Source organism: Patagioenas fasciata, chromosome 4, assembly GCF_037038585.1.
Source record: "Patagioenas fasciata isolate bPatFas1 chromosome 4, bPatFas1.hap1, whole genome shotgun sequence".
Taxonomy (NCBI): Eukaryota; Metazoa; Chordata; class Aves; order Columbiformes; family Columbidae; genus Patagioenas; species Patagioenas fasciata.
In genome coordinates this window covers 27493032-27507789 of record NC_092523.1, presented here as the reverse complement: position 1 = coordinate 27507789, position 14758 = coordinate 27493032, and the positions used below count along the sequence as shown (strand labels likewise).

Genomic DNA, 14758 nt, shown 5'->3' with positions numbered 1-14758 from the left:
AATGCTTTTGTTTAGTACTTCCTTCTTGAGTGCTTCCAGCTGAATGAGCTTTGGTAGGTCCGTTGATTAAGCAGTTGTGCCACAGAAGCAATTCTTGCTTAATTTCATTTCTGCCTTGCTGCAAGATAATGTGGGACAACATGTGAGGGACATGAAAATCACTTCCTTAAAGTACTGGACAGTGAGTCAGGTCACAAAAATCCGTTCTTGGAAAAATAGACAAAGAAATTGTCAATAAATATCAATAGGAATTTTATCAAGTGATGTAATAATAAGTGTCTGTCCTTTTAAGCTCTTTGTAGTCTTTTAATGATAATGTATATTACATTTGTGTATTAATTTATAGTAATGATTCTGAGACAGTTTTTCATATCTGAGTTCCAGAATATTGTGTAGATATTTCCTCAACATTTATATATACATAGTTTTTGATGGATCATATATTTAACTAGGCTAAAAACTGAGGCTAGATATTTTGTGGTTAAATTTTAAGTCTGGCTTTCTCTCTGACCTGCTTTATGTATAGCCCTGATTTAGTTTATAAACAACTTCAGAGGTCACAAAACATGCCTTGGTACATACTGTGGTTGAATGCTTGATTTTCTCTGTTTTATTTCAGATGGATATCCCAGAAATGAAATTGAATACAAATGGAAGAAAACCTCTGTTGAAGTGGCAGATCCAAAATACTGGAGATTGTATCAGTTTGCATTTGTAGGGTTACGAAATACAACTGAAATTTCTCATACCTTGTCTGGTAAGGCAAAGTTTAAACTTTTATTTCGTGTAATATCTATGTAGAACAAGGCTCACCGATGAAGATACGACTGCAAATCATCTTCAGTGTCATGAATGTCTTGTCTTTTTTTTTTTTTAATAGGTGATTATATTATTATGACAATCTTCTTTGATCTCAGCAGACGTATGGGATATTTTACTATTCAGACATACATTCCTTGTATACTCACAGTTGTTCTTTCATGGGTATCATTTTGGATCAATAAAGATGCAGTTCCTGCAAGGACTTCTCTGGGTAAGAATGTATTTTTTCAACCTTGAAGGGTCTGGTACTCCCCAGCAATACAAATCTGCAGCAGGGCGCAAATTAACTGCAGTTTATTCCCCTTCAGTTTGTGACTATTGGTCACCCTTTCTCTTGAACTGCAAGATTCAGAGTAGGAGGCGCCTGCTGTGGTTGCACAGCAGGGCTTAAGGAGGGAGCATTGAGAATGGAAATCTGGAAATCCTGATCCAAGCCTTGTGGATCTGCTGTCGTTCACATAAATACGTATTTTCTCCTTTATGTTCTTTTTGTCATCTCCAGAGATGGCAACAGGTAATCATTAGTCTGATTAGTATGACTGGACTTCACATCTCGTCATGGAACAAAGAATGTCATTACTACACAGGCAAAACTGTAAAGATCTGGTGGTGTCTGGTTTTGTTTGGTTTTTAGTTATAATGTTGTTTCTGTTTATTTTTAATAACAGAAATTTTTCAAATTATTCAGTTATTCTTTTAAGTGCGGGATAGGACAGCAAATTTGCAACCAAAGTTGCACTTCAGGCAGTTAAGCATTTAACTCACAAAAACTGATTCACTGTCCTGATTTTACTATGGACAGTACTGAAGTGTGTTGCAAGTTCTGCTACAGGTATAATTTTGTGTTAGTGTCATCTTGGCTGACCTGTTTAGCATGGTGTCAGTCTCCAGTGTTTAACTGTTTAGGATTCATGTGCTGCCTTGGAGAGGCATCATAGTCCCCACATAAAGCAGGATAGACAGGGGTGCGTGGAGGACACACGGTAGCAACTTCCAGTTTAGCAGCAATGGAGGCTTTCAGTGAAACTGGTGATAGCAGTATGACCTATTCTGGAGGAAAGATCAAGAGCTGAGAAGGTATCTTAGGAAGTGAGAAATGTGAGTTAATTTTCCTCATCAACTCCTAGGGTTGTGGACACACCATTCTCACATTTTAGGAGCATTTCTTATTGGAAGGGTGAGCCCAGGCTTTAACTCCCTGCCTTTCCCACTGAAACTGGACCACTGTGCAGTCAAGGCTGCAAGATTAATGAGTCAAGACAGAAAATAAGAAAAATGAGCATGGCTCAGTAGCATAATGAAAAGACGAGGGAAGAAAATCTGAACTGTGGATCTTAACATTATGCTATCTAAAAGTACTGCAAAGTTTAGTGAAGAGAGCCTGAAGTCTTGAATAAATAAGTTAAACTGTTGATAGTTTCAGGTCTTGATTTAGAAATTTATTGTAAGGTTTCTTTGACTAATCATTGGACATCATTGTGGGTACTGTCTGGAAAGGCAGTAGCTATGATGGAAAAACTATTGTATTGCTATTCTGCTAGTTCTGTATCCAGTTTGTTCTTTTTACAGAGTACTTTTCCTGTGCCACAAACCTAGCAAATTTGCCTTTGATCTCATGGTTAAGCTAGAGTTTTCATGCTCCCACTTCAGCAGTACTAAACTTCATCTACTTGAGATGTACTACAGATGTTTGCAATGTCGAGTTTGCAGTTCCCTGCAGTTTACTCTGAGCTCCTTTTGTGTGAACATGTGGAAGCCATCATTTGGCAGATTGTAGGAAGACTTTTCACACATACAGGTATTCTGGTGAAGAAGAAAGACATCAGTCAGTAGACACAATTTTATAGAAAAAAATATAAGAAATTAAGACAAGATAGCCAAAACTAAGCAAGGTCCATCATGGCAAGCAGTCATGATGCTGTGGAAGATTTGCTCCCTGTGGCAGCCTCCTATATGCCTTTCACACAGTGAAGAGGACTGGGAAAGTCCATGTCTCTTTTTGTCCTCTCTGAACAGAAGTCAGTAAGAGAAATCATGTCACTTCCCCCTGCATGCCCTGCTGTGTTCTGGTACACTGAAAAGGCTTGGGCCTTTGGCATATGTTGAAAGATCCTGGCAGATTGTGGTTTCCTGAAGGAAAAGGTTTGAGATGATTTAGATTTATTTAGATATTTAGTTATGCAAAGAAATGCCTGATTGATTTGCAAAAGCATCAAGTGGGCGTAGAGCACTTTTAAAAACCCTGTGGTTGTCTGTTTGTCCTTTTAGGCATGTAATTTCATTGGGAGATCTGGTGCAAAATCACCACTGCTTTCCTGCTGCAGGATCAGTCCAACAACCCCTGATTCCACACTTTGATTTAAAAGGCATAGACAGCCTTAGATTGGTGTAATACTTTTTTGGGAATAAGCTTGTGCATGTAAATAACCTTATTTGTGTGTTCAAGTATTGCTCTCCAAAGGAAAGGTCACATCTTAATTTTAGCCTACTGTGAAAAAGGCTTTGCATCTCCCTGAAGCATCAAATATAAGAAGAAAGTGTTAACACCTCTAAATGTTAAGCCAGTGATGAGTAGTATAGTTGAGATTCTGAGCACATCGCTATTAAGGCCAGCTTGTTCTTTTAATTAACTTGTATGTAAGTGAATCAATGGAAACATTTTCTATTACTTAAGACACAGTATTGAAAAACCACCTAGTAACTTAGAATGAGACCAGAAAGGCCATGAAGGTCATCTGGTTTGACCTGCTACATGTCAGAAGCAAACAATTGAAAACATTACTTTTTCTCGCGTTTTCTGAAAGTTTGAGGTCATTGATAAAGAACACCTTTTTTCTTTTTGTTGTTTCTGAATGAGTCCTTTTGTACATTTTAAACTTTCAAGAGTGAAAGGACTTTTTTGTGTTTGTAGACTTTGTGTGCTTATTTGTACTCCTTGTCTATTGTATTTGTTTTATGTGGGTCTTCTATGACATTTATAAAATTACCCAAACTTTTTGGGTGTCATTGTTTATTCAGTGTGTGTTGAAAATGGGAGGAAGTTAAACTGAAGGTGAAATGTACTGCCTTCTTCATGATCCCATGGTGGCCACTGGATCCATAGGGAGGGCTTGTTGCACTAGCACTAATGTGTGCAGGTGTGATCAGCAGTGAATCCTGATGTGGCTCAGTTCTTGTATGCATTGTGAAAGAATTAAGGGCTAATTTGAAGATTTTTTTTTTGTGACAATATGATTGGATTACTTATACACTTCCTGTTTTATTTTGTTTTGTTTTCTTTCTTTCTTTCTCGTGCAGGCATTACAACGGTGCTGACCATGACGACATTGAGTACAATTGCTAGGAAGTCACTCCCAAAGGTTTCGTATGTGACAGCAATGGACCTTTTTGTTTCAGTTTGCTTCATTTTTGTGTTTGCTGCTCTGATGGAATATGGCACCTTGCATTACTTTACCAGCAACAGGAAAGGGGACAAAGGAAAAGAAAAGAAGGCAAAATCTAAGCCATCAGTAAGTTTACCCAAACAAGAAGAAAATACAGAATGCTCTTTATTGTAGCATTAATTTTGAGAGACTAGTTCTTAAGAAGAAAGGCCAATGTTCAAAGTTTACTACCACTAGTATTTATCATTTTGTCATTTATATTTTGTCATACTCATTTTCTGTAAATACTGCTAATGAACAAAGGGTTTAGATCATACCACTCATATGTGAATGAGAACACATGAGCCTAAGCTAGAGGGTGGTTTAATATAATATTCCATGTTTGCATGCCATGTCCAAGCCCTTGGTGCTTCTAGAGCTGCCTGTGAAGTGCGTGCCCATGCAGACACTTCTGTCTGGGCACAGTGCTATTGAAAACAGCACCTGGCAAAGATCCATAGATCAGACTGTAGCAGTAGGAGTAATGCATATGGATTGGAGGTATGAGGATTTGTTTGGGTCTGCGTCACCTACCTTGGGTCTTATTCTTGCTGTCTTTGCAAAAGAAAAAGTGTTTATTATTGGTCAGTATTCTGACTCTCATTTCAGAAAATATACTTAAACTTTTTTTTTTTTTTTTTTTTTTTTCCATTTACTTCATGTTTCTTTCTGGTAAAATGAGCCTCCTGCTTTTGCAAGTTGATATTTGTATGGTGTGAATCCCCACATATTCCAAGAGAAAGTCGTACTCAATTTTAAGAGACTTTCTGTTTCTGTAGTCAGAATACTGGAACTTCCAATCTATTGTTGGAAGCCAGTACAAATATTTAAAGCTAATTTTTAAACTAATAAAACGTTGAGGTAAAGGTGCTAAATAGTTGTATTCATTCAAACACTAGTCTTAATATCTGAGGCTTGACTGTAGTCATGTTTTGGAGAGAGCAAGAGGAAAGACAATGCTATAAAGCCCCCTTCCAGATAATTTCATGAGAGGAACCTGGAGCACAGCTGAATCATATAAGTTGTCTTTTCAGGGTGAAGGCTGATTATCATCTGTGTAAGATCAAACAGAAATCAAAATGAAATTACAGAAGCCCGGATATGGAAATGCAGAAACCCTGTTATGAACCCTGTTATGTGACTAGTGTTGGAAAGAATGGCACGCCCATTTTAAGCAGCACTGCTGTGGGAGACTGTCTTATGCGGGCACCTCAAGGCTGCTCTGGCTTAACACGGGGTAAATAAGAGCCCTGACATTTCATCCTGTGAGCTGTTCTGAGTGCTTCAGCTCTGTATTTAGGACAAGGCTAGTGGTGAAGGATTAATCCAGCACAGCCCAGAGAACTGGAAAAAGGAAACCTCAGACCTCCTTACTGCTAGTGATAGAAGGAAATGTGGGCACAATGGGAAGGATGGAAAACAGGCTTTGGCAAGGGCCACAGCTGAGAAATGAAGGTAAAAGATAACAGATGCTGCAGAATTTGAGGGACTTCCCTGTGTTAGCAAAGTAGATTCAATTTTAGGTGGTGGTTGCAATGAGTTCTCAAAAACACTTAGGGAAAAGGGAACTAAGTTTACTCTCAGCATGCACAACAAGAAGAAAAGGAAGAGGGGAGGAAGTGCCGTTTATTCAAACCAGGCAGATAGTAAAGAAATGGTGCTGGCAGATCAAAAGCCAGTGAAGTGGTTTGCAAGTATACGCCATTGAATAGAGTAACGAGACTTTCTAGAAACTGTTCACACATCAGCCATTTGTGCAATTATCTTCCAAATGCTTTGAGATTTTCAGCGTATATGACAATTTAAAGTGTAGAATAATGGTGAGATAGCAACTATGTGACTTATTGAATAAATAGCTGGAGTTTGGTTAAAATTAGCGATATAATACTCAAAACACTTTTCAGTTGTGTTTTGCTGTATTCTTAAAGCATGCTTGTTTTTCTTAGTTGAAAACCAACCACCTTTTCACACAGAATTCTTCAGACATGTTTCAGCACATTGTGTCTATAAGATCATACTAGATAAAAGCTTACTCTAAAAAAAGGGGGATTAAATTTAATATAGTTACATGCAGGGATTCTAATTTGATAATTAGGGGTTTTGTTTGGTGACATTTTATAAAGAGCTATAAAATTTCTTGTTCCAAATAGAACAATTAAATAAGCTATCTGATTAATTAATGTGAGGTTGTACAATTACAAATCCATGTTTTTATTTTTTCTTTTTTTCCCTCTGTTGTCAAAGACTTCTATTAATACTTTTTCTCTTGTAGTTATGGGTATGTAACTCAACAAACCATTTGAATTAAAATAGTTACTTTGATTCCTTCTGAAAGGTTCTCATTTACAGATGTTTTTTTCCCTTGGACAACTTGCCTTGCATAGGTCTTCTATTTCTACTGCAAAATGCAATAAAAGCTTATTACTCGAGAAACTGATGCCAAGAAAGTGCAATAAATAATCTTGTGCAAAAAAATGATGGGATTTTACAAATTATTCCAGCAGTTTCATCTTGCAAAATATGTGCTGGCATCATTCAAGAAAGGTAGTATAAATTGGCTTATGTAAATCCACATTAGTAAGGATAATGAGTTTGGGCAGGAAAGATTAAAGTTAATTAGTTGTGGATCTTGTTCTGATCATCATTTCACCTGAAGTGAATGCATCACTTTTGCTATCCACAGACAATCAATTTCTTTTGTACATATATTAGTGTTAATGCAGAATAATTTGATTTTGGTCCTATCAGAGTGTATTATAAATGCTTCTTACTATACATGGGGTTTTATCTACAATCACACTAGGCATGTACGTGAACAATCAGCATGTAGTACTGTATCTACATGTTATTTTTTCACTTTTTTCCCCGTTTTCCCTCATGCTGCCTCTTTCTTACACACATTTATGTATTCCCTGTAGGCAGTTAGGCCTATAAGGTGGCATCATCTTTCTGCCTCTTTCAGGCAACTTCTAATTCAGCCTGTAACTCAGTAGCCACCTTCAGTCTGTACTGGTGACATAAGCAGTGAAAAGCACTACTATTGTTTTTTTCTTCCTCTCACGGTGTTTCTGAGTTGAGGATACCTGTTTTACCCCACTAGTAGAAACAGATCATGCCGTGAATCTTACATTGGCAGAACCAACAGTCAGAAAATTATTGTAAAGCCAGAGTAGGTGTGAATCAGAAATAACAATATTTCCCTATATATCTTCAACAAAATAAAAATTCTGTAAGATAAAAAAATTGAACTTTTTATGTTTTATAAAAATAAGCCCTGTTTGTAATACCTCAAATTAGGGTAGAAGCACATAACTGCTGTTTGTTAGTGTTGTCAGTATTTTATCATAACTAAAAAGAATGATGAGGTCCTTTAGGATGATAATGAGCTCCTTAGGTCACTACGTCTAAAAAGTGTTGAAACAGCAGTCTGTGTGAAACTTCTCTGATAAAGACTCTTATTAAACAAAGCTATTTGAACAAGTGATAGATACTGCACTGCTTTAACTTCATCCTTTGGGCCATCAGGTAAAATGTGCCTGCAGCAATAGAGTGCCTCCTTAACAACGCATAGAGATCTGTGCAATGTCCAAAGTAGTTCCCGGGAAGTGGGACAACAGCACTCTAAAACATAACAAGAATCTAAACAATGTGGCTTCCCACTTTTCATATTTTTTTCATATTTTTAAATGGCCTATCATTTATAGTTGTTTAAGAGAGATTCTTCTCTACACTTCAATACCCACTTAGTTCTTCTGACTGCATCTTTTCCTGCTGTATTTATTCCTTACATGACAAAATATGGAGCTGGTAGAGAAAAGACAATGTAAGAGTAGTGTTGATGTAACCCCTATGTCTGAAGATCTTAGAAGAGATGCCAAAGATGGTGGGGTGAGGGGATGGAGGTTGAAAGAGTGTTATGGAGTAGTTTAAAAAGGCTATGAGATTTAGAAAGAGAAAAAAAGGACAGAGAGATAAAGACACTTGAAATATTGAAGATGGAGATAATTGTGTGGAAACAAAAGAATAAAAGTGGGGAAGATGGGCTGTGATAGTGCAAGTAAAAGGAAGGTGAAAAGCCAAAAGTATATGTACTAGGGTACGCAGCTTTTTTTCTGTGAAAAATATATATGAACCTTAACATCTATTACACTGAGTTTTTACCAGATTGCAAGAGGGTTGAGTTATGGCCGCAGAAAGTAAGATTAAGAATTAAGAGCTGAATTAATCAGTTTCACTGACTTGAATGGCGTTCTCCTGAGTTGTATTATGTCTTCATTTCTAAAGGTGAGGCATACTGTTTAGGGATTTTACATCAGAGGGTTAGATGATGTAGCCTGACCTTATGTGTCTCAGTGTATTAAACTTCCCTAGTGATGCTGTACTAATCCCCTTAGCCTTTTTTGGTTTAGCTTCCAGAAACACATCCAGTCTCCTTCTAAAGACTCTAAGTGATGGGAGAACCATCATTCACTTGCTAGCAATGCTTATAGCCTGCTTGTGGGCTTGCTTGTGACCCAGTTTTCAGGCTGTGACTGACTTAAAAATGTTCATTTCTGTTGTGTAGATGGAATCAGCTAACCCTGTCTGTGTAATTAATTATCTACTATTCCCAAATCCCAGTACAACCCAGTTTTCACTGTGGCAGGTGAAAATCATTCATGATCTTTTGCCTGCATGAGCTAATTATATACAGCAGTTCATAATTTGCAATGCTCCCCACACTGTTTTTTTAAGTACTGGAATTCCTGTATGTTATACTGAATGTGCTTATATTAGCCTTTGCTATGAAAGCCTATGGAATTATTTATTGGGAGAATAAGAAAACCTGCAAAACTATATATATATATATATTTTTTTTTTTCTTTTCTAAAGAAACCACCTGCAATTGCTGTTCGACCTGGATCAACGCTAATTCCAATTAATAACATAAATCATCTCCCTGAACGTGATGATGATTATGGATATGAATGCCTAGAAGGGAAAGACTGTGCTAGCTTCTTTTGTTGTTTTGAAGACTGCCGCACAGGATCTTGGAGAGAAGGAAGGATACACATCCGGATTGCGAAAATTGACTCCTATTCTCGCATATTCTTTCCAACAGCCTTTGCATTGTTCAATCTTGTTTACTGGATTGGCTATCTTTACCTATAAATTTCAGAGGTTTGACAAACTCAGAAAGAAATGCTAATTCAACAGTCATTAACAGTTTTTAATGAGCAGTCAAAGATTAGAGCTGATCCAAAATGTTTGGATGCTTTAAAAATTTGAAACAATGAGAGGAAATATGGTGATGTAGTCTCCCTCTCGTGATCAACTACATAACTGATACTGGTATTTTGAAAAGAAAATTTAAAAATAAATACCCTTAAGATTTAACTTGCCTGAACATACACTATTTTTGTCGAGCTCTAACAAAATGCAGAGTCAAGAGGCTATGTTATTTAACTGGACAGTTCTACATAAGCTTTCAATTTTAATCCTAAATGATAATGCAGATGAATTTTGTAGCATCTCTTACACCTTCACAAAGAAAGCCTTAATAAAATGGGATTAGTTATTCTCATCCATTTCATCTATAAGGTGATGATTTTATTAATCCTGATTTTTAAAAGTTGAAATGGAACATTTCTATTTTTCAATCAGACATTTGTTCTCTGCAGCATGTTAAGAAGAGTGAATAAGTCATAATTAATCACATTCAGATTTATACGGAATGCAGAGATTAGAGCAGTGAGAAATAGATATATCAAAAAAAATGAAGGGTAATTCTGAGCTTGTCTTATCCTACCTATTGATACAGGCTTTTGGCTTTCAATCTTAGATTACACTTACGTCTGTGCTCCATCTCCTGTTACTTCACTGTTGACAGTTCCCCAAAGTTCTCCAAGAGGGCTATAACTATTCAAAAATTCCTACCCAGCTGCCATTGCTTACTCATTTAATGGAAACCAGACTGATGCTGGCTGAGATTCTGGCCATTAAACATAATGCTCTTCACATCCTCCCCATTCCCCTTCTCGTTTGTCTGGTTCATACTCAGGGCCAGAGAAAAAGTCATAACTCTATATTCAGTAGAATTTGTATCACCAGAGTTTCAAAAAACTGTAACAGTGCTATAGTGATTGTATTCAAAGCCACTGTGTTAAATCTCCAGCCCTAAGAGTGTAGTGTATGCTGGCTCCACTTTGCATACAGTATGATTTTGTAGATCATTTGCTTGTCACTGCAAACGTTACTCACTGAGCCAAAACGAAATGGTATAAATTTACTGAAGCCGCATTATGGATTGCTGTGTAAATATCAATGAGATAACTGTTTCTTTCTAATGGAAAAACCCTGTTATGGGCAGAGGGATTTAAAACAATCCCTATGCATTGCAGATCCCTCTCCAAGATGGGATATATCGTCCCAAAAATCATAGGACCAGTTATCCAGCCTTTCTGTGGTCAGAGCTTCTGTTCACTTTGGTAGCAATTCTTCCATAGTAGCCTTTCTGGACTGACTTATCTGTGTTGGCTATTGCTGGCTGACAGCATTTAGTATCTCATTTCTGTTTTTAAATCCATTGTCTTCATTATGGTAGAGTGCAGTCTTTCCTCCTTCCTCAAAAGGAAACTGGTCTCAAGTGAGCTTGCAAAAATCACTGTAAAATTAAGATATGCATTAAGTAAAAGTCAGAATTACACAGAAGACCTTACAGATCTTTAAAGAGGATTAATGGGATTAGCATTTGGCTATAGGTAAGGATGTTCAGTACTGGAGATAAAGACATGATTAATGGCTAATAATAGAAAATAATACATGAAGGACTCCCCCCACCCCAATATTTCTGTTGAATACTCTCCCTTCTCTGAATTTCTCAGAAAAGATTAATGTATTTTTATATTCTAGTTGGTACCAGACATAATAAGATATGATATGCAATACACATTTCGCATTAAATGTTACTGCAGTATTCAGTCCCGAAGTTTAATATAGAATGCAAGACTATGTGCAGTGATTCTGGAAGAATGTGTGACAGAGAAGATCCTGTTATAATGCAAACTTTATTTCAGTGTTTAGCTGATGAAATATGAAAGTGGTTGAGAGAATCTGAAAGCCTGCTGTCGAGGTTGGCTGACATTATTTGTTGTGTGACCTTTCTGAGCACCAGCTTCTTCTGACTGTTAGACTGAGTGTAGAAGTGCAGCATCATTAACAACACTGATCTACTATAATTTATTGTTTCTTTAGAGTCTCATTTTCAGACAATATTCAGTACAATGGAAATGTGTCAGTTTTAATTCCATAGTGCAGCTTGATACTTTTTGACAGCACACTAAACACATTCCTCTGTAGGAGGGATGAAGGTGGCTTCCGCAGCGGTATTGTTGGATGTGTACTTGAAAGGCAGTCTACTTGCTGTACAACACAGGGCCCAGATTTTGAGAGATCATTATGTGAGTTTCATTAATTCACCTTTAAACAAAAGGAACTTGAAAGAACTTGGCACTTCACAAAAGGAAATAGAAATTTTACAGCCTGCTCTCCTCTGGCATATCTGGTTAGCTTTTTCTATTCATGTGGTTGTCAGGTGCCAATCAGCCTCCAGTGACTGAATTGGAGAAGAGAAAGCATCCAAAATTGGCAAGGGACGGATAAGAAGTCTTTAATCTCTAATTTCTATGAAACAATGTAATGCAGTATTAAACCTATTGAATGTTATGGCTGTTTGGCTTATGCATACACTTGCTTATGTCTGTTGACAATTTTTCTGTGTACTTCATTTGTTTCTGATTAAATAATTTTAGTTTCCCATAGTATTGTGAGTGCGAATAGAAATGGGAATGCAGTGAACTGTAACATGGCATGTAAGAAATGTGTTATTTTAGTCCTGTGTGTTTTCTTTCTAATCTGCATGTAAACACTTGATTCCAAGAAATCTAAGTGACACTAAAAAAAAAGAAGTAAGAAACAGAGACTATAATTACTTGGACTTAGATGCTGCAGTCATTTTGAACCTGCCTTGGTAAAAGTTTACTGGCAGCTGGGATCACGGTATTTGGAGTCATATTATTCTGACCATTACTACTTAAGCACATGCTTAAACCTATTTCTAATCAGTACTGTAATTAGACCAGAATTCAGTAAAGCGTATACTTATGTACTGTCATAAGGAGTGATGCTATCGTGAGTTGATGCCATTAACACATGCTCAATTTGCTCTAATTTCAATAATCAGTGTTAAGTAGCTCAAATGATGGAACATTAAGAATATGAGCCAGAACCTCTTCAGTAAGAAGTTTTCTCACTGAAAGAGAGGGACATGAAAGGAAGAATTGCCAGAAAGGCAGGGAGGTGAAAAAGTCTGGGGAAACTTATACTGCACCTATCTTAGGCATCTCCTGAAATGTATTTTCCAAAAAAGATAATTTTCCTTGATATTTCTGTATTAGTGTTCACCACTTGTCTGTTTTAGTAGTGAGTACAGCTCAGTGTGTTATTTTTTGGTAAGGTTTTGTCTATGATTGTACCTCACTGGTCTTCAGTGCATGTCTTCTGTGTCTGAATGGATCCATTTTATGTGGTGGCAGTGCAATCAAAGCATGAGCTCTGGGTAGTGTAGTTAATATACTCATGTTGATGTGCTTCAAAGTCTTTAACCTTATCCAGTTTTCTGACATTCAGAGACATAGGATTGAGCAAGACTTTGAAGGAGAGTCACCTCCAACATGGTTTTTATAATTTTCTGTAAAAGATTTGTTTAAAATTGATGTACGAACTGTGCTTTGTAATTTGTGAACACCTTTGACCTTTCAATTGAAAGCCCAGCAGGAAAAGTCTGGATTTAAGTATCGGTCTACCTAAAGTAATATGTGTTTTGTTTAATTGCATCAATCATCATTTCAGTTTACTGTTTCCAAATATCTGAGAAATAGTGCATATACATCTAATTTAAATGTTTTAAAATAATTGTTAATATAATTTTTAAAAATTTATTGTATTTTGTCTCAGATATACATTAAATGTGATCTTTTATGTTTGTGAAATAATACTGTATTTTTTGTCCTAAGATACAGAAATAGAAACTAATATAGAATGCCTGAACTAAAGCATACAAGGCCAGGAATTAGAAAGAATTACTGTAAAAGCTCAGTGAATGTCCACATGCCCTGATGAATGTGCTGTGGGGGAGACTGACTCACGGTGAGAGGCAGAATATTCTCCAGGGTGTAGAAAAGGTCTCTGCATTGGTTCATGCCATGGGATTGCTACCCAGGTAGTTTAAGTCAATGAAAGGAATAGATCTGTCCATCCTTTTTCAGTTGTCTGTTGCTTTTGCTTCACTCATACCAGCAATAGCAGTTGTAAAGCCATGTTGCCAGATGAATCTGAACATTTTTCTTTATTTACTCTTTTGTAAGTTAATGATTCAACCAGATGGGTGAATGAGCAATGGACTGTTATCATTCTGGTGAAATGTCAGATAGAAAATCAGAAATCAGGTTAAATCAGAAAAAGGTTATCTTTTTTTCCCCTCCTTTTATTATCAATGATAAAACTATTTTAAAATTGAGTATTAATTAGTACAATAGACACTGCTAAAGAGCTGATACCCAGGTGTCCACATGACTTTTACTCCCCTTGAGGGCTCAACATTTGGGAATGGAAACCTGACCCAGACTGCATTCAATCATTGAGTCCCTCTCTCCATCAAAGAGTGGGAAAGGCTGATTGTGATCATGCCAGGTGTGAACTGGGGCAGCCGGCATACTCCAGAGACATTGGCGACAGCTTCTGGTTAAAAGGAAGAGTGATTTCTTCCTGCAAGACTATAATTTGAAACAGGTTATATGCTTCCCTTCTGAAAAAGCTTGTGTGCCATGCCTTCCAGAACGATGGAAAAGCATCCCTTCAGTTAATGTTTATCTTTGCACAGAAGAGGTTTGAGTTCATTGAGTTGACTGATACCCTGTGTGGTATAGAGGGAGAGTTTTCACTGCACCCCTAGGCAAGGCATCCAGATTTTGTCACAGGGCTCAGTACTGTGGGTCCTGAGTTGTTTTTTCAATCTGTTATGATGCTAGTGAAAAGGTAGCGAATACTAAACTTTTGATTTTACTTACTAGTAAATCTCACTGAGAAAGCCAGAGCATTAATGAAAGCTTTAGAGGAAATCACAGACAGCTCATGGAGATAAGAGATTAGCTAAAACTGTAATAAACTAAAATATGTAGCCCTTTTTTTCCACGGGTGGGTCTTGTTGCCCACTAGCAATATATTGTTTCTAAAACTAAAATGTAAAACTCTCATGATATTTTAAGGAGAAAAAAAATAAAACAGTCTGTAAAATTCCTGAGCAATATCATTCCCCTTCGCAGTGACAAATCTTGCTTTGCTGCAAATTTTCCTTATGGTAGATCGACATTACTTGAGCTGTGTGAAGAGAGCCACAGGGCATGTAAGACAAAAGACCTGTAAACTATTCTACCTTGTTCTTCCTCTCAGTTCTTTTTCTAAGTCAAGAAAAGAAG

General features: G+C 36.9%; 1 protein-coding gene across 7 annotated transcripts in view; it reads left to right on the top strand.

The window, feature by feature from the left end:
* Positions 1-13276, top strand: part of GABRG1 (gamma-aminobutyric acid type A receptor subunit gamma1) — an 84485-nt gene extending 71209 nt beyond the window's left edge. For all 7 annotated transcript variants that reach the window (XM_071807449.1, XM_071807451.1, XM_071807452.1 and 4 more), the window contains 4 exons: positions 620-757; positions 881-1033; positions 4120-4331; positions 9117-13276. In XM_071807449.1, the coding sequence (XP_071663550.1) occupies positions 620-757; positions 881-1033; positions 4120-4331; positions 9117-9395 (782 nt within the window). In that variant the 3' untranslated portion in view covers positions 9396-13276. The remainder of the gene's footprint in view (positions 1-619; positions 758-880; positions 1034-4119; positions 4332-9116) is intronic.
* The last annotated feature ends 1482 nt before the right edge of the window (positions 13277-14758 follow it).